Source organism: Oncorhynchus masou, chromosome 12 (genome assembly GCF_036934945.1).
Source record: "Oncorhynchus masou masou isolate Uvic2021 chromosome 12, UVic_Omas_1.1, whole genome shotgun sequence".
Lineage (NCBI taxonomy): Eukaryota > Metazoa > Chordata > Actinopteri > Salmoniformes > Salmonidae > Oncorhynchus > Oncorhynchus masou.
Window position 1 is genome coordinate 41,162,399 of NC_088223.1, and position 20,826 is coordinate 41,183,224.

Here is a 20,826-nt window from a genome sequence, read left to right on the forward strand (position 1 = left end):
GGTCACCTCCCTGACCAAGGCCCTCCTAGAAAGGGCGGCCAGCTCTAGGAAGAATCTTGGTGGTTCCAAACTTCTTCCATTTAGGAATGATGGAGTCCACTGTGTTCTTCAGGACCTTCAATGTTGCAGAATTTTGCCTTGACACAATCCTGTCTGGGAGCTCTATGGACAATTTCTTATACCTCACGGCATAGTTTTTGCTTTGACTTGCACTATCGAATGTGGGACCTTATATAGACAGGTGTGTGCCTTTTCAAATCATGTCCAATCAATTGAATTTTTTAGACTCCAATCAAGTTGTAGAAACATCTCAAGGATGATTGGATGCACCTGAGCTCAATTTTGAGTCTCTTAAGGGGTCTCAATACTTGTGTAAATATGGTATTTCAGTTTTTTATTTGTAATACATTTGCAAAAAAACCTCTAAAAACCTGTTTTCACTGTGTCATTATGGGGTATTGTGTGTGGATTGATAAGGCTGTAACGTAACAAAATGTGGAAAGAGTCAAGGGGTCTGAATACTTTCCGAACGCACTGTACGGAATACTGTATAGAGGCCAGGAGTCTGGTGTATGAGTATGGGAGGGGTGGTGTTTTGATAAAGTTAGTAGTTGCCAAGATGGTGTCTACCAAAAGCACTAAAAAGAGTACGTAAAAAAGCAGGTTTGGCAGTTACAGGGATTGAGACAGTGTAAAATAATAAGGCAAATGATTTTTTTTACACATTTTTTTATTGAAAGCTTCATCAGAGAAAAAAAAACAACTCATTAAAATTGAAGTTTAATCTTAACATCCACAGATGTACAGATATTTCTCAAGGATCACACACACCGAGTGGCGTGAGTGAGGCATGACCACGTCCTCCTTTGCGCTTTACCCCCCCCCCCAAATAGAAAACAAAAAACAAAAAAACAGAACTAAACAAAAACATCAAAGAACCGCTCTACTGTCCTAATAAATATTCATTTTTTATTTTATCTTTAATAATACTCCTGACGCCTAATGCAAGTTCTGTAGGTTTCTCTAGCAAATTTGGTTGGCCATTTCTAATGATTGTTACTCAATAGTGTTTGATGTCTCTGGGAGCCATTTCATTCCGGGAAAGGTGTGTGTTCTGTTGGCTGAGCTCCTGGGGATGTGTGGCCAATCGATGGCTCCAGTCAAAGGTGAACCGGAGCATCAATTAAAAAAGCGTGGGCGTTTGAGCAATTTCCCCACTGAATTACGTGGTGGTAAGAGCTGAAAGAGCGTTGAGTTATATCGAGCCCAGAGCGCTCCTGTCACACTTCACTGTGGGAGACGTTATGTCGAGGTGAGGCCTAACTCTGAGACACTGTTTGTCTTAACACAGTGCAGTAGTGCACTGTATGGGGAATAGGGTGCCGAAATAGGACACAATATCCCCTATATAAGAATAGGGTGCCATTTCGGACACAGACCCGTCTTTTCTAAACCACTGTCGAGTCACAATGGGGGGAATTCACAAGAAGCCCATGACAATGGGGTATGACATTGAACCACTTGGAACGCCATTGTGGTGAATATGTTCCTAGTACTAGAAATAAGGTAGATAGATATGACCGACTGGCTTGATATCTGGACGGAGGCAGTGAGACAGACGTGGGACGGATTGGAGAAGTGGACGGCGTTAAAAACAGGCAGTGAACTGAAGCACCTCTGTAGCCCAACTTGGATGGATTCAGCAGACTGAAACGGAACACTACTGTTCTGTTACCGAAGACATCGGGGCGAATACCGACTTCCACTAAGAGTCAGTGTTTTAGTTAGTGATGCGTTGATGTCAACGGGAGACTAAGTGAACATTTTACTTAAGTGGAAGTTAGGATTGACCCCTTAGAGCCTACCTAGATTAAGTGAGACTCTATGATAGTAAGCAATGGAGAACAGAGGTTTCGTCTCTCAGTGATAACCTTACTCTGATGAACAGATGATGAGAAGACTAGCACACTCTGTGTGTGTGTGTGTGTGTGTGTGTGTGTGTGTGTGTGTCTGTCTGTCTGCGGTTGTGGTAGAGCATGCTTCCAATCAGTAACTTTCTCCCCTCAGTGCGAGTGTGAGGTCCAGCTGGTTACAGACCTGCAATGAATGGACAGACGGACTAAACTGAGTCTCTCTCACAGTGCTGCATGAGGTGGAGCTGCTCAACACTCTGCGCTTTGACAACTTCTGCCTGGCAACAGGAGCTAATGACCCTATCTGGCTGTGGCTTGTGCTGAGACATAGGCTAGCTAGCTATCGGAGCTATCCTCCACCAAAATAGATTCCTTAACTGTAGCCCGCCAAAACGTAGTGGCATTTTACCAGGCCAAGTTTGCCATTGTGCTACAACTAGTGTAGAATAAGACAGAAGTCGAGTCAGCCATGATAATGCCATTTCAATTATGCAATGACCTCATTGACGGGCGATGAAAGATTCACAAGGATATTTCTCTTACCCAATCGAGGCAAACCTCTAGTCACTTCAACGTTTTGTCTTTCTTGAATCTCAAGCAGCAATTCGGAGCCCACGCGGTTCGGTTGTGCGATTCTTTGTGAGCTCTATTTGTAAACCTATTTCCTTTTCAGTCATTTACTATTGAATCGTAGAAGGTAACAATATTTGTAGAGCACTGAGCTTTGTAATCAAAGGTGATTGCGGTCAGATTCCTACAGTTAATCAAAGGTTTCCTCTTTTATTCTGTCTCTTAAAGTAGCAGCTGTAAGAGGGGTTTATGATGCAGAGAACCTGGCTGCGGTTAGAGTTTGAACACCATAGAGGTTGAGGAGCAAACAGCGACCTCGACCCGAAGGTCTAGCTTAAGTTCTGGACACCTCAATACTGTAGCAGCTAGCCTGCTCACGCGTGGCAGGAGAGGGGAAAAAAAAATAACACAGCGAAAATAATGTTATTACCCAGAGCGATGTGCAAGAAATATGAATGGTTGTTGTCAGTGGTGTGAACAGGTCGAGCCGTTTCGGATTTGTTGGTCTGTCGCAATTAAAAAAAGTGGGTGATTTTGGCGCGTATATAGCCTACACTTAGCGATTATCTTGTAATCAAAAGTTCTCTGTAATCGGAAAGCAGAGGATGAGGGGAAGTGACAGGATGAGTGTAAAGAGGAAAGGGAGAAATGTGTGGGACAGTGAGCAGCTGAGTAGCTCCAGTGTTGGTAGATTGGCACAGTAACATTTGATCACTGACCGGTCATTGGATGGAAGACATGAGGGGTGAACGTTTTATGGGACAACAAAAGGTTGAGTGGTTATATTTTCTCTGGTTTTATTGCCTGTGTTTCTGACAAGAACAATATGGCGGCCGTGATGCCAGCTCACTATGTGGACGATGTAGTTCACTCTGTGCCTGTTTTCACTTGGTTTTTAAAAGCACAACCCAATAGGGAAGAGCAATTGTAGTAAACTCATGTTGATCAAATGATCAAGAATGGCCAGTACATCACAGTCCAATGGACACAAAGCAGGCAACGTGCCCAAGACAGCTTCCACTGCAGCACCTTAGAGTAGGTTGTACATTTCTAGTATTTTCATTAGCACAACCCGTTAAAAAAATCAACGGTTCCCTTATATAAGATAGCTTTTCCATGTGCTTTTTTTCTATCCTGCAGATATTGGAATCATTTGGAAGCTTCGTTAAAAGGCACTCGATAAACAATGACATTGTTACAGACATTGCTATGTGTGATGTCATAGCCGACCTATGACGTCACTGCCATCTTTCCCAGAATGCAATGCACAGCCTGCCTTTGAGTCACACGAACTGCTGGATCTCAATATGCGCAATTGTGAACGAAAAAGAACACACAACAACAAAAAAAAAAACTTTCTTTTCTTGAAAGGGGCTTTCAGAGACACTGGAGTGGATCCCAATGCCCTAAGGGGAGACAAATTGGGCCCCGTCAAGACTCATTGAGAATGTGACTAAAATTGGTTTGGGGTTTCAGGTCCTGCGCTGTCCAATAAAGAGGGAAAACCTCACAGGGAGAGAGAGGAGAGGAGAGAGTGAAGCCTAGTCACATTAGTGGTGCCAGCGGTACACAAAGAGCACTGAAAAACAGGAGGCTTTTCAGGACTCTAACACCACAGCGGGCAGGCATACAGGGACACAGAGGCTTGCATCAGGAATGGCACCCTATTCCTTATATAGTGCACTACTTTTGACCAGAGCCCTTTGTGACCTGGTCAAATGTAGTGCACTATATATGGAATAGGATGCCATTTCAGACACAGCCAGACACTCAGCCACTCCAACAGGGTACCGTAATGGGGACAGAGACACACAGTGCTCCAGAACAGGGCACTTTAATGGAAATAGCCTGCCTGCCATCCCAGACACAAGCCCATTTATTATGGGACAATCTTCGGAGATGAAGTCATCGAAAAAAAATCTCTAATGGCAATGGATATGGTATTGATGGGAGGCTGAAAGAGGTGAGGCAGAGACGTTTACAGGCTAAAGAGGCTAATTGGCTGACAACAGAGGCTTTTTAGGCTTGGTTGAAAGGTTACCGTCAACATGTTGTAGTCTACTATTCTGGCTAGAAAAGAACCCATTAGGTCAGAGTACAGTAGTGTTTATCCAGCCCATAAAAATGGACTCTAATAGGGTTCATTATCGGATGGATCTTGAAGAGAGATAACGTTTGCTAAAGCCGATAACACTACGGTATGCTTCCATATGTTGGTTCGGTATGTTCAACATTCATATGTTAAACAAAGAAGCACACCAGATGCTAACGTGTCAACGCTAGTCGTGAATTTAGTTCCTGTCTTAATAGTGCTGAGCGATTAGTGCTTTTTGAGATTGGTTTGGTTTAGGGTCGATTATAAAAAGGACTAAAATCACAGTGTACAATTTCTCTCTATATTTTTGTTTTAGATTAAAATCACTCTGAATTATGTGGGTTGAATGCTGTAACACAGAATAATACAATTATTAAAAGTCCAATGATGATAATGACTGCCCATTACTGCTTATCACTTATTATAAACTGGGTGGTTCAACCCCTGAATGCTGATTGGCTGACAGCTGTGGTATATCAGACCGTAAATCACATGACAAAACCTTTGTTTTTACTGCTCTAATTATGTTGGTTACCAGTTTATAATGGCAATAAGGCACCTCGGGTTTGTTTTGGAAAATGGCCAATGTACAGTGCATTCACGAAGTATTCAGACCCCTTGACCTTTTCCACATTTTGTTACGTTACAGCCTTATTCTAAAATGGATTAAACCGTCCCCCCCTCATCAATCTTCACACATTACCCCGTAATGACAAAGCAAAAACTGGTTTTTAGAAATGTTAGCAAATTAATAAAAATACAACAAACTGAAATATCACATTTACATAAGTATTCGGACCCTTTACTCAGTACTTTGTTGAAGCACCGTTGGCAGCGATTACAGCCTCGAGTCTTCTTGGGAATGACGCTACAAGCTTTGCACACCTGTATTTGGGGAGTTTCTTCCATCCTTTTCTGCAGATCCTCTCAAGCTCTGTCAGGTTGGATGGGGAGCATCTCTGCACATATATTTTAAGGGTCTCTCAACAGACGTTCGATTGAGTTCAAGTCCGGGCTCTGACTGGGCCACTCAAGGACATTCAGAGACTTGTCCCGAAGCCATTCCTGGGTTGTCATGGCTGTGTGCTTAGGGTTGTTGTCCTGTTGGAAGGTGAACCTTCGCCCCTGTCAGAGTTTCAGAGCGCTCTGGAGCAGGTTTTCATCAAAGATCTCTCTGTACTTTGCTCCGTTCATCTTTCCCTCTATCCTGACTAGTCTCCCAGTCCCTGCTGCTGTAAAACATACCCACAGCATGATGCTGCCACCACCATGCTTCACCATAGGGATGGTACCTGGTTTCCTCCAGACGTGACGCTTGGCATTCAGGACAAAGAGTTCAATCTTGGTTTAATCAGACCAGAGAATCTTGTTTCTCATGGTCTGAGATTCCTTTAGGTGCCTTTTGGCAAACTCCAAGTGTGCTGTCATGTGCTTTTACTGAGGAGTAGCCTTCTTCTGGTCACTCTACCATAATGGCCTGATTGGTGGAGTGCTGCAGAGATGGTTGTCCTTCTGGAAGGTTCTACCATCTCAGCAGAGGAACTCTAGAACTCTGTCAGGGTGACCATTGGGTTCATGGTCACCTTCCTGACCAAGGCCCTTCTCCCCCAATTACTCAGTTTGGCCAGGCAAACAGCTCTAGAAGAGTCTTGGTGGTTCCAAACTTTTTCCATGACAGAATGACGGAGGCAAATGTGTTCTTGGGGACCTTCAATGCTGTAGAAATGTTTTGGTACCTTTGCCCAGATCTGTGCCTCGACACAATCCTGTCTCGGGACTCAACGGACAATTCCTTCAACCTCATGGCTTGGTTTTTGCTCTGACATGCACTGTCAGCTGTGGGACCTTATATATGTGTGCCTTTCCAAATCATGTCAAATCAATTGAATTTACCACAGGTGGACTCCAAGTTGTAGAAAAGGATGATCAATGGAAGAAGAATGCACCTGAGCCTAATTTCGAGTCTCATAGCAAAAGGTCTGAATACTTATGTAAATAAGCTATCGCTGTTTTTTTATTTTTAATACATTTGCATAAATGTCTAAAAACCTGTTTTCACTTTGTCATTATGGGGTATTGTGTGTAGATTGATGATATTTTATTTTATTTTATCCATTTTAGAATAAGGCAAAACGTAACAAAATTTGCTACAAGTCAAGGGGTCTGAATTTTTCCCCGAACGCACTGTACCACAGCTAAGGGCTGTATCCAGGCACTCCGCGTTGCATCGTGATTAAGAACAGCCCTTAGTCATGGTATATTGGCCATATACCACACCTCCTCGTGTCTTATTGCTTAATTAACCCATGTGACCTACTTGTGTGTATGTACTGACATGTAAATTGTAAAGTATTTTTTTTGTCTGTAATGTATTTTTCATTATGTGTCGGGACCTCACTTAGACTAGCTGTCGCCATTTGCGTCGGCTAATGGGGATCCTAATGAATCAAACCATAATTTATTCACATTACTTTAGTATAATAAAATATTTCAGTTGTGTATATTACATTTGTTTTATTTGATGACTTTATTGTTTCATTTCAAGTCATCATCTCGTCTCTATAGAGCTGCTGCCTATGCTGTTTGACAAAAACACTATTTTGTAGTTCCTCAAACTAAATATGGTAGAATTTTTTACGAGTGCTGAATATCAACTATCAATCACTTAGATCATGTATTTTCAGGTAGAGATACCTCACGAAGCAACAGCTGCTCTCTACATCACCTCACGATTGCACATTCATCTCTCTTCCCTAGCAGGCGTAAAAGAAACAGACTGGAGTCGTAGATGTGCAATGGATTATGGTCATTGTAGTTAACTACCACATTTTATGTGCTTAACTATGTAGAATATTGGTCTGTTGGAAATTCCAATCCCTATTTCATCACAGGGTAGCCTAGTGGTTAGAGTGTTGGACTAGTAATCAGAAGGTTGCAAGTTCAAACCCCCGAGCTGACAAGGTACAAATCTGTCGTTCTGCCCCTGAACAGGCAGTTAACCCACTGTTCCTAGGCCATCATTGAAAATAAGAATTTGTTCTGAACTGCCTGGTTAAATAAAGGTAAAATAAAAATAAATAAAACACAGTTCAGGCTCGATCTGATTTATCTCCAGAATAAATGTGTGCATTGAGCTCACAGGGGGGAAAAAACTAACAAAATGGAATTCAAATCATTTCACCAATTAGTTGTTTAAAAAAAGAAAAATTAATCTACATTTCAGTTAATTACTCAGCACTACTAAGGACATAGCGCCTAGGGGAGCAGGATATGTTTTACGTCAACACATACAGTTTTGGTGTTTGTTGTTTGTATAACAGGAGGGGGGGTGTAGGGCAACATTGATGAGACTCCCTGGGAGGGAATACATTTTTTAAAATCAGTTTCATTCCGTTATCATTGATTCAATGAGATAAAGAGACAGCGCAGAGGCAGAAATCAGTGAGCCAAAGAAAGCCAGAGGCGACGCATCAATGACCAAGTAGGAGCAGGCTGCAACATTCCACAATTCTTCCTATAGTGTTTTGTCTATTGTTGACGAGTGGAATGCCCGCATGGCTGGCGAAAGCGTTGTGGAGCACGACAGTTGAGAGACGGAAAGACAATTGAAGTGGTGGAGAGGGACATTAGGTCGGACTGCCACTAGTTGCATCACACGCCCAAATACTGTTTGACGTCAGCGTGATAGTTTCGACAACCATGGAAGGTAGCTTAAACCAACAACAAAAAAAGAAAAATCGGAAATGGAATGAAAAGTAAAGACTGGTCCGGCCATCAGGGTCAAATTAAAAACAACCATGACAACAGCAACAACATCAACAATAACAAACATCAACAACAAAATCAAACTGAAAAACTAAAAAACTCTGGATCAGAGTGTCTCTTCATCTTTGGTATAAAAATGGCCATCCTTGGGCTGCATTTGATCCACAACTAGGAAAGACTACAGAAATTGTCAACAATTTCTTCTATTGCTTTTGCTCTGATTGGTTTAAACCGTAAGCTCCTGCTGTAGGCTATCTACGAAGTATAATCACTGCAAGCATTTTTTCCACCGTTTTTTGTGTGTTTGTTTTAGACTTTTTTTCTTCTTAATTATTTTTTGTTGTTGCAGTGTGACAAGCAAAGCGGGCTAAAAACATCTGAAAGCTCATAAAAAAAGGTCAAAGGTTGCAGATAAAAAGCGCTAATGTCATCAACGGCAATCTTGCCATAAAATTATATAATTATGATCATAAAAAACAAGTTCAGCATTTGCAACAGACTGCCTTTTCTACAACGCAGTGTCTTTTTCCCCCTCCTAATTCTGAATAATCTCTTCAAAGCTTTATCTCCTCCCCCTCTTTTCCTCGGCAGACATTTAGTTTTTTCTCTAACACTCAGTTACCTCTGACATAATTATTTATCAAAGTTTTCTTCTAATGAAGAAAAGAAAAAAACTCTTCTCTATTAAATCTGTACAGTTTATGTGATAGATCTTCTTTTTTTTATGTCTCTAGCTCAACTCCGGCAGTATCTTGTACCATCACAGTGGTCTAAGAGACTGATTTAGTTCGCTTTTTATTTTCAACGAGACGCCAGACTTAACTCTCTGTAAAAAGTCCTCTGACACCCTTAAAATTAAGGCCATGAAGATTCAAGAAAGAAAAACAGTTGTTTTGAATATATCTAGAAAACTAAAATTTTACACGAGAAATCCAAAAAAAAAGAGTGAAAAGAAATCGTAGCTTAATATCTGAGGAAGACAATCTCTGTGTATCTCAAACTTTGACTCCCCTTTTTCTAATTACAAAATAAACCTCATCACCTACCTGCGCGTTCAACATTTCAATTTGTTTTTGTTTTTTTTTGTACTTTTTTTTTCAGTTGAGAAATTTCTTGAAGAAACAACTCAAGCTCAAGCCCAGTCCTCCAGGCATGTTCTCAGACTAAACATTTTCACCACTTTGCACTGTGCCCAGCGACTCCACCCCCACCCCCCACCCCTCCTCTCTTCCAGGTATGAAATGGAAAAAAAGTGTCTATTTTTTGGTGCCTGGGCAATCTGGAAGCAATCCCTCTTCTCTCCGCATTCTCAGTGCAGCCAACCCCTCTGTTGCAAGGCAACGCTGTCACAGGAATATTCTCCGCACCGGTCGCTATCTAATGAGGAAGAGAAGAACCACAATGAGAGAGAATAAAGGGACAATTCACCCAAATTGAATTATTAATTCAAAATTACATATTGAATTACCCTGTAGAATAAACAGTCTATGGACACGGTATGACAGCATTTGAACCAGTGTCCAGGTAAACAAAACCAAAACCAAAGCACGGCTTGTACCCTGTCCATAGACTGCTTAGCGAGGAAGGAAACTAATATATCATTTGTAATTTGGGAAAACGATCCCTTTTAAAGGAGTCAACAGCTATAAAAACTCAACGTAAAAGAACAAAGCAGCAATTAGTCAGCTATAATATGGCAAAATAGCAGACAATGACAGCATAATACATGACAGCTATTAGTCATGATGTCAGCAGTACTCACTTGGACTGGTATGAGTAAGCAGTAACAAGGTCACTGGAGCCATCCACCTGGATCTGCTGCTGCTGCCCACTCACATCCTGCGATGAGGGGGCCACCGACTGAGGAGAAGCATCCGTGACCACTCCCTATGGGGACAAGAAGTGGGTGTGAGACAACAGGAAGTGACATCTTCCACGTAACTCAATGTAACCTTTTTTTTTTGTAATATATTTTGTATGACATCACATTTTACGTACACTACCGTTCAAAAGTTTGGGGTCACTGAGAAATTCAAATGACATCAAATTGATCAGAAATGCAGTGTAGACATTGTTAACGTTGTCAACGACTATTGTAGTTGGAAACGGCTGATTTTTAATGGAATATCTACATAGGCGTACAGAGGCCCATTATCAGCAGCGTTCCAATGGCACGTTGTGTTAGCTTATCAAGTTATAGAACCCACAAATGCTGACGCTCCAGATACTCAACTAGTCTAAAGGCCAGTTTTATTGATTCTTTAAATCAGGACAACAGTTTTCAGCTGTGGTAACATAATTGCAAAAGGGTTTTCTAATGATCAATTAGCCTTTGAAAATGATAAACTTGGATTAGCTAACAGAACGTGCCATTGGAACACAGGAGTGATGGTTGCTGATAATGGGTCTCTATATGATAATGGGTCTCTATATGAAATTCCATAAAAAATCTGCCGTTTCCAGCTACAATAGTCATTTACAACATTAATATCTACACTGTATTTCTGATCAATTTGACAAAAAAAATAGCTTTAAACTTTTGAACGGTAGTGTATGTCTCTGCGTAATTATGTACCAAGCTGTTTAAATAAACCTAAACCTATGGATCTTCGTCAACAATTTCCTGAGTAATACTACAGTAACCTTGAGAGAGAGAAAAAAAGAAAAACTCTTTTAAAGTCACAAGACTACATGTGAAAGGATATGGGCTTCAATTCCGTATGTACTTTAACCTCACTGATCGTCGGCCATCACGGTCTCATCTCCATCACGTTAACAAGACTCCAAGGATGCTCTCAACACCATATTAATACATCACCCTCCGAGATACTCCTTGTCTGCAGCTCATCTCAACAGTACAGATATATGATGGCGGCATTGAGGATGGAATAGGTCGAGAGGCAGCAAGAGAACCCCTGGGCTAACTCTCTCTCTGTCTCCCCCTCTCTCTCTCTCTGTCCCTCTCTCTTTCTCTCTCTCCTTGTCCCCCTCTCTCTCTCTCTGTCTCACTCTCTCTCTGTCCCTCTCTCTCTCTGTCCCTCTCTCTCTCTGTCCCCCTCTCTCTCTCTCTCTCTACCTCTCTCTCTTTCTCTCTCGTGACTTTATGAAGGGCAGCTATCTCCTGATTATCTTCTCCTGTCTGGAGCTGGGGGAGATGGATGGTGGTGTCAGAGCGTTGTCGGCTGGGCAGCCACTCGCTAACCAGAGGCCTGGGGCTGAGGAATGTGTGTGATGAGCACACGGGCCATCCGGGAGAGGGACAGCACCGCCGGCAGTGTGTCTCACTTCAGCGCCTGCCATCTGACACACGACTGATACTCCATTTGAATGGGCCGGAGCCGTCAGCCCTCCACACTCGTCATTTCTCAACGTGTGCCCCCCCCCCCCCCCCGCTCTGAACTGCACGCTCTGCACACTCAACAGTAGCCGTGGCAACGTGTGCGTGGCAGTTTTTAAATCGAGCGGATGTTGCCGTGTCAGTGTGTGTGTTTGTGCGTGTCCATCTGTGTGTGTGTGTGAGAGTGTGTATGCATTCCTGCCCTTAGGAGTGTATGTGTGTGTGCATCCAGTGTGAGTATGTACATGCAATCTATGTGTATATCTGTGTGTGTGTGTGTGTGTGTGTGTGTGTGTGTATCCATGTATCTCTGTGTCTGTGTTATTTTTGGGGGGGTTCATTATCCTTGTGGATACCAGAAGTCTTCACAAGGATAGTAAAAGGGAAAAATCGGACAAGTGGGGACATTTCGCTGGTCCCCACAAGGATAAAAAGACCATTTTAGGCTTAGGGGTTAGGTTTAATGTTAGGGAAAATAGGATCTCGAATGGGAATCAATTGTTTGGTCCCCACGAGGATGTTAAAACAGACTGTGGCTCACTTACTTCAACGGGGACGGCTGTCTGAGGCACAGGAGTGTACTGAGGAATGTAGGTCCCTTGCATAGGCGCCCCGGCAGCCGCAGCAGTCATGTACTGGAACACACACACATCAACAACCTGTCATGTACTGGAACACACACACATCAACAACCTGTCATGTACTGGAACACACACACACATCAACAACCTGTCATGTACTGGAACACACACACATCAACAATCTGTCATGTACTGGAACACACACACATCAACAATCTGTCATGTACTGGAACACACACACAACAACCTGTCATGTACTGGAACACACACACATCAACAACCTGAACACACACACACATCAACATGTACTGGAACACACACACACATCAACAATCTGTACTGGAACACACACACACATCAACAACCTGTCATGTACTGGAACACACACACATCAACAACCTGTCATGTACTGGAACACACACACATCAACAACCTGTCATGTACTGGAACACACACACACATCAACAACCTGTCATGTACTGGAACACACACACATCAACAACCTGTCATGTACTGGAACACACACACATCAACAACCTGTCATGTACTGGAACACACACACACATCAACAACCTGTCATGTACTGGAACACACACACACATCAACAACCTGTCATGTCTTGTCCTTGTCCTAACTTCAGCAACAATCAATTGATCACAGGAAACAGAAACAATCCTCGATGCCGGTTCGGTTTATTAACAATCATGCCAGACTGTCGCGATCCAAGTGACTGAACGTTATGGATGACACGTTATGAGTTCAAGAATCATTTTGAAGCCTTGAGACAATTGAGAAATGGATTGTGTGCCACTCAGAGGGTGAATGGGCAAGACAAAAGATTTAAGTGGCTTTGAATGGGGTATGGTATTTATTTATTGTATTTATATTTTATTTAACTGGGCAAGTCAGTTAAGAACAAATTCTTATTTACAATGATGTCCTACCCCGCGCAAACTCTAACCCAGACGACGCTGAGCCAATTGTGCGTCGCCTTATGGGACTCCCAATCCCGGCCGGTGGTGAGACAGCCTTGAAGTAGGTGCCAGGCACACCCAATTGTGTCAAGAACTGCAACGTTGCTGTTTTTTTTTACCACACTCAACCTTTTCCAGAGTGTATCAAGAATGGTCCACCATCCAAAGAAAATCCAACCAACTTGACACAACTGTGGGAAGCATTGGAGTCAAAATGGGCCAGCCTCCCTGTGGAATGCTTTCGACACCTTGTCCATGCCCCAATGAATTGAGGCTGTTCTGGGGGCAAAGGGGGGTTGCAACTCAATATTAGGAAGGTGCTCCTCATGTTTGGTATACTCAGTGTATTTATATATGCCATTGTAATTCCCTTTCCATCCTTAGGAGGGCGCTGTGAGACATACATATGTGTTTTTACCAGAGCTGTCTGACTATGGGAGGCTAGTGAGAGAGGAACCGAGAGGAGAAAGCAGAGACACCCTGCTGATCCTGGACTTCACAGGCAGGCAAATGCCCCCTCCTAAGTGGGAGAGAGAGCAGAAACCAGAGGAGAGCAAAACAGAGCACTCAGATCACCCTGAGTGCGCGCTACACGTGTGTTTTGGTGTGCGTTCGCGTGCGAACTGCGTATGTGTGCACGTGTGTGTGTGTGTGTGTGTACGTGCATGTGTGTGCACCCCAAGGCCTATATTTCATACCAGGCCTTTTAACAGAGCTGCAGGATGGCCATTTTACAGACGTCCTACATGCTGGGTTGGATGACGGCCACATGGCTTTCTCATGCAAAATAAATGGAGGCTAGTGGGCCTTTGTGTGTGTGTGTGTGTGTGTGTGTGTGTGTGAGATTTGACAGTCTATGCTTTTTATCACATGCTTTATGACATGCTTATGTGTAGGATGTCTACACAATATGCAGATCAGTCTAAGCGCTCTCCTCCCCAGTGTACAGTACATGTGTGTTCGTGTGAGAGAGAGAGCGGCTTTTAGCAATAACGCCTGAAAATCCCTCATAATAAAAACCCAGCAGGGCTGCCTCGCCTCTTCCTATTTCTGTTTTTAACAGGAAAAGGAAGGACAATTCCTTTCTCTTTCTCCCTCCTTTCTTTGCCTCCCTCCCAGTGATGAAACGTGTGGCCGTGGCCCCCTCTCTTGGCCCGGCGCCGGTGCAGTGTCATTACCGGCAGCGATGCTAATGGATCGGGTACGGCTCCGCTGCGCAGCGCTAATGAGAGGAGTTAAAGGCCACGGACACGGGTGATTAACTTACCCCTCTCCTCTCCCTGCTGCACAGGGCCACCGACACCCTGGGAGGACGGGTGCGGAGGGAGAGGAAGATGGTAAGGGGAGGAAGGGGGAGGGATGGGGAAGGGAGGGGGAGATGGTAGGGGGAAGGAGGTGGAAGGTGAGGGGGAGATGGTAGTGGGAGGGAGATGGTACTGGGAGGGAGGGGAAGATGGTACGGGGAGGGATGGGGAAGGGAGGGGGAGATGGTAGGGGGAAGGAGGTGGAAGGTGAGGGGGAGATGGTAGTGGGAGGGAGATGGTACTGGGAGGGAGGGGAAGATGGTACGGGGAGGGAGGTGGATGGGGTGAGGTGGCACGTCTGACTTCCTGACTCTGTAAGACTCTCCTGGTTGTCCCCTCTCTCTCTGCCTCCCTCTCACTCTTTCCCTCATTCTCTCTGTCCTTCTCTTTCAGTCCAGAATCCGCTATAGAAGAGGGCTATCACATTCACTGTGTGACCTTCTCTGCTCTGGCGAACGGCGCCTCGTTGCATACCAATTCCTCAGGGCCTTTTGTCCCTCCCCGTAATCCATTAGTTATTCCACTAACTCACCTGTGAAGACTGGCATGAAAGCAAATGGAGGGGAGCGGAACTTAATTAGCGATATCAAAACCGATGTGTCAAGCAGAGACAGGCTTTTGAAATGGTATATCTCTCTGTAGCTTGATAAGGGGGCTTAACAAAGGAACATCTTCAGCCTCCCTGACCTTTCCGCTAACCCATTTACATGACCCTGACTGTACAGTCCCCAGCGCCCTGACATGTCAGGAGTTGACAGGGAGAGCTGACAGCGCGTGTAAAGTTGGTGGAATAATTGGCTGAAACGAGCAAGATCATTTTGGCCAGTTCATTTTGGCATTTACCGCTGGCGGGGGTCATGTCTAGGCCAAATGAAGGTCCTCTAATTGTAGTATAGATAGTAGTATAGATAGTAGATAGTACACACACGAGATAACGAGTGTGCGCGCACACACACACACACACAAAAAGCCTCGAGCAGATGGCGTGTTTTGATGAGCGCGAGGCGGCCTCGGCCTGTGTTCTTAACGAGGGTGGCGTGAGTGGACTCCGTAAGGATCCCTCTCACTGCACTATCCACACAGCCAAGAGCCCCAGTGGGGTGCAGGCAAGACAACTCCCTCTCTATCTGTCCCCCTACAGTACATACCGGGTTCCGGCAGCAACTCGCTGTAGGCAATTAATGGTGGCACAGCATCAGAATGGATACTGATGAGTTCCACTTTAGAGATATTCACAAGATTTGCATCTTCCCTGCGGGCCATTACTAACCTGATGGAACCAGCCAGCTTGCGGCATTCACCATTCTATTTCACTTCACGTATACGCCTGGGCCTAATACGACAGATACTCTCTCTGCATTTGTATGCAGAGAGAGTGACACTTGTGGTCATCCATACAGAGATGGATGTTTAACTGAAGAATAAAGGAGGACATATGCTATCGGAAATGTCTTGCTGGGCCCTGACGCTGTACTCCCGTCACACCATGCAAGGCCCTTTGAGACCAGGCGGGGAAAAAAAAATACCATACAAACCCAACTACTATTACGGTCACACTGTACAACAGGATGCCCATGCTCATACAACGTCTATGAGGGATGAGGGCTCAGACTAGTCTTGCTTCATCACTGTTATCCACCTTAAGATAGCTAGGTGAAACAACCGCATCCTCAGTCCTATTAGGAAAGTCAGTGCTCGTAAGAAAAGCTGTGTGGAGGATGGGTTCTAGCAGCAGCCTGTCTGCTTCTCCAGTCTGATCCAGTGTTAACCTGCAGGAGGGTGAGCCTTAGAACCCCGTCGCCCGGAGGGACATCGCTGCTCCTCCCAGGGAGGATAAAAAGGGACAGCATGGTGCGCTAATCCCTCTTACTGGGGACGAGTCCACTGAGTTGACCAACAACCTGTCTGTCAGCCACTGTCGCCATGACGACCAGAGCTGGATGTGAAGGATAGCTTAGGGGGAAGGAAGGTCACCTCTTGTCATGTCCCAACTGTGTCACTGTGTTGAAGGCACTGTCGGATTTAAATACGGAGGGCAGAATCTAACAAACGGGTGAGGGCCATTGGCAGAATAATATACATGAAAAGTAGCAATATCAAGCATTTGAAACAATATCTAGGAATGCCAACTGAAAACAAGAACAGGACAATAACGTTGTCAAAGTGAGTTGAGGTTACCACCACATTTTGATAGTGGAGTAGTACTGTGTTGACCTTCAAAACCGTTTCGTAACGAGGAACTTTCCTCACCACCGTTTAGCGGGTGCCGACATTCCTATACTCATTCTTTACCGTAAAAACACGTCTGTGTTCTCGGAAAACCTACGGTCACCGCTCCTGGGGCAGAATGGGAACACTTAGTTACTTCCTTTGGGAGAAAAGAAAAAAGCCACAAAAGCCATTGTCACCACAGGGACTTTGAGAACAGCCAAAAGTATTCTGAAGTGTGGCGGCCATTTTGGTTGTTGACTGTGAGGACAGACAGGCGCTGACTGAGGCTTTCATAGGACAGAGCAGCATGACATAAAACAGCTCAACACATGTAAACACTCCATGTTAAAAATCATACAAATATACCTAGTCATAACCTGTTTCCACAGGTTCTTCCTATGAGGCAACCATAAAGGGGCTTTCCCATCTGGCTCCGAACCACGTGATAAGAAGACACATGGCTTCTTCCCTATAGATTATCAGGGCATTGCATGCTATATGCAGCACACATAATAGTCTACATACAGTGTAGTGCCTCGGGGCTGTAGTCGGGTAGAAAGGAGCTTTTCATTTATATTCATCACACATCAAAACCCATCACCGTAGATTCACTCGCTCCAATCCTGCCTGTTAGCACAGCTGGGAGAGATTAGGGTCATTCTTTCATCCCAGAGCCAACATGGCGTCGCAGTTGCTGACAACTCACCTGAAAACACATGGCGCCGGCGGTAACTGTACAATGCAGCACTGTTTCAATCACGCGATTACACTCAAGACCCAGTGCTGGAGTAAACTAAGCCCCCTCTGCCCCTGGAGACATAGGGTTAGAGCAGGAAGTGGAAGACTGGATAGTGTGTGACACCTCTAAATCTCCTGACACAAGGGGGAGGGGGGGGGGGGTTCCCTTTCTAAAAGGGGGAAAGCAGGAAGCTGGTTGGAGTGATATGGTTGATGTGTGATTTAGCGGGTTAGTGGAGTCATCATATCGCCTGGCGTTCACAGTGAGGCTCGTTGTTCTAGTCAATGGGAAATCTGTTCAACTTTGGGATATTAAAGGAGATACGCTTGTCAAACATCTTGCTGTTCACACACACCAAGTGACGGATTTTCCATGTTGGACAGATATATCCACACATTTGACTTTAGGTAAACGCAGAAAGAATCCTGTACTATTAGGTAAGGATATGAACACTACGGTGAAGCTACGGTGGAACCAAATCTGCCGCCGATACTGTTCAAGTACAGAGTTGAGAGTGAGACTACCGTATGTGGCTTGAGTCGATATAAAGATATAAGCTATGCCCCTGATTACAGTCCGTGAAAGATAGTGTTTTCCTTGAGCAGAGATGCAGGCTTTCAGAGAAATATGATTTCAGGCAGAATGTACCGCGCACCCAGAGCTGATTGGTGAAGGTGCTGGAGGCAGAAGGCAAAACTGGAGAAACAAGAAAAATGCCAGTCAGATGCAAATATCTTTCCCACGACTGTTTGTGGAGATACGATCTGAGGAAGGTCGACTGACCGAAACCTCATCCACAATTAAAGAGACCTTTTCCTGTTTCTCCAGAGAATATTAGTAGATACGGTCCTATGTGACTCGGTCGGTAGAGCACGACTCTTACAACACCAAAGGAAGTCGCGGGTTCGACTTCTGCTGGGGCCACCCATACGAAAACAATCTATGCACGCGTGACCGTAAGGACGCTTTGGATGAAAGCATCTGCTATTTATATATTAGATACAGGAGGCATGGTAGTAAACATAGCTGCCGTCTCGGAGTGATATTATTGGACGTGAATAGGATATACAACAGTGCATTCTCAAAGTGATATGATTTAGCTCAAGTAGACCCAGTATGGAGGGGTACATGGATGGTACAGTACTCACACTTCCTGTAGTGCCCAGGGACAGATGGTTCATCTGCTGGGAGAGCGGGCCCATCATGTTGGCAGGCTGCATGGACATGGTGTGGTCCATGGCTGGGGTGATCACTGCACCCTGAGGGAGGGGAGAGGAGAAAAGGGGGGGGGGGGGGTAGAGGGCATGTTAAGGCAATAGTGCCAATCGGTGGGCGGAGAACAAAGTGGCATTTTATACATCAATGGGTTGTTGAGCGTCGACGCAGCAGAGCATCAGAGAGTCAATACCCGCCGTTGATGTTGCCGACGTGCTGTACGCGACTGGCTCATTGATTGTCTGTGGTCGGCACACATCTCTTCCCCTCATGCTATTGCGACACGTGTAGCCCTAACAGGCGGATCAGTAGCGGGAACGTGTTCTTTTTCATAAAGCGCTCTGGATGGAACAAGAGGGAATGTGAAGAATTCATGGTTGCTCTTTCATCGCCTCGTCACGAAGCGAGTTGCTTCTCGCTTCTCTCTACCAGCCAAACCTCTGGAGTGAGACATTCAGAAACAAAGCCTTTTTCCTGGGCTCCGATCTCTTATACTCGCTTTTCCCTCGCTAATTTGTCGACTGTGTCTGTCTTCCTGTGTGTGTGTGTGCACACCCTGCTGGTGACTGTGTGGGACGATTGGAGAACAAACTGAGCAGACATGGCCTGTCAGAATCGCTGAGGCTGTCTCCTCCCTGGCGTTCAGAACACTGCTGCTGTGTGGCAGGCCGCTCTCTTTCTCCCCCTCTCTCTCTTTCTCGCTTCCTCTCTCCCATCTCTCTCTCTCTCTCTCTCTTTTCCCTCGCTTTCATTTTCACTTTCTTTTGTTTTCCCTTTCTCTTTTGTTTTCTCTTTACCTCTCTCCTATTTTTCTCTCTCTCTCTCCTGCCTCTCTCTCGCCTGTCTTTCTCTCTCTTGCCCATCTCTCCACCCCCCCCTTGCACGCATGCAAGGCCCAATCAATCCCTCCTCTCAGCAAAAAAGAAGGGAAGGCGGGCTGGAGAGAGGAGGGTGGAAGAGGGTAATGGAAAAGCGGGTGACAGGAGAGAGAGAGAGATTGGGAGATAAGGGAGAGGGATAAACAGAGAGAGAGAGAGAGAGATTGGGAGATAAGGGAGAGGGATAAACAGAGAGAGAGAGATGGGGGATAGAGGAGTGGGGCAGTTAGATGGATATTGGGAGACAGAAAAAGGTGAAGAAGATGGATTGAGGGAGAGACAGGACAGAGCTAAGGATACCTGTAACCGATTCAGCGGCTGACAATGCTTTTATAATGGGAAATGGAGAGTAACGGAAGGGTTTAATTCACAGACGTGTCGGGGAGAGTTAAGCCGATTTATGATTTCGATTTTCTGTGTTTGCGAGAGTGTGTGTGTGTGTGTGTGTGTGTGTGTGTGAGTCTGTCTGTCTGTCTGTCTGTGTGTGTGTGTGTGTGTTTGTCTTTGTGAGTCCAAGGAGAGCCAGCAAAAGAGATGAGAATGATTTGTCTAGTTTGTGTGTGTGTGTGTGTGTGTGTGTGTGTGTGTTTAAGAATGATATACTAGATAATATATATTCATGAGAATCTGATATGACGTGTTTTTGAGTCTATATTCAATTACTGTTTGTGTCGGTGTGTGTGTATGTCATACTGACTGTGTATGTCATACACACACACACACTCAGTATGACATACACATACACACTCAGTATGACACACAGACATACTGTTTGTGTCGGTGTGTGTGTATGTCATACTGAGTGTTTGTGTGTATGTTATACTGACTGTGTACGTCATACTGAGTGTGTATGTGTATGTCATACTGAGTGTGTGTGTCATACTGAGTGTGTGTGTATGTCATACTGATTGTGTGTGTGTGTATGTCATACTGAGTGTGTGTGTGTGTATGTCATACTGAGTGTGTGTGTGTATGTCATACTGAGTGTGTGTGTATTATACTGAGTGTGTGTGTATATCATACTGAGTGAGTGTGTGTATGTCATACTGAGTGTGTGTGTGTATGTCATACTGACTGTGTGTGTGTATTATACTGAGTGTGTGTGTATGTCATACTGAGTGTGTGTGTGTATGTCATACTGACTGTGTGTGTATACTGAGTGCGTGTGGGTTGCTAACAGGAGAAGCAGATAAACTGTAGCTAGGTAGTTAAAGACGGCGAGATGTCAAACATCAAGGCTGTTA

General features: G+C 44.7%; 1 protein-coding gene across 1 annotated transcript in view; it reads right to left on the reverse strand.

Annotated features, from left to right (window-relative positions):
• Nucleotides 1-1,963: 1,963 nt before the first annotated feature.
• Nucleotides 1,964-20,826, reverse strand: part of LOC135550103 (RNA-binding motif, single-stranded-interacting protein 3-like) — a 215,314-nt gene continuing 196,451 nt past the window's right edge. Inside the window, exons 11-14 of the mRNA XM_064980589.1 lie at nucleotides 18,638-18,748; nucleotides 12,226-12,315; nucleotides 10,106-10,230; nucleotides 1,964-9,720 (exon numbers count right to left, since the gene is read on the reverse strand). Of these exons, the coding sequence (XP_064836661.1) occupies nucleotides 9,717-9,720; nucleotides 10,106-10,230; nucleotides 12,226-12,315; nucleotides 18,638-18,748 (330 nt within the window). The 3' untranslated portion in view covers nucleotides 1,964-9,716. The remainder of the gene's footprint in view (nucleotides 9,721-10,105; nucleotides 10,231-12,225; nucleotides 12,316-18,637; nucleotides 18,749-20,826) is intronic.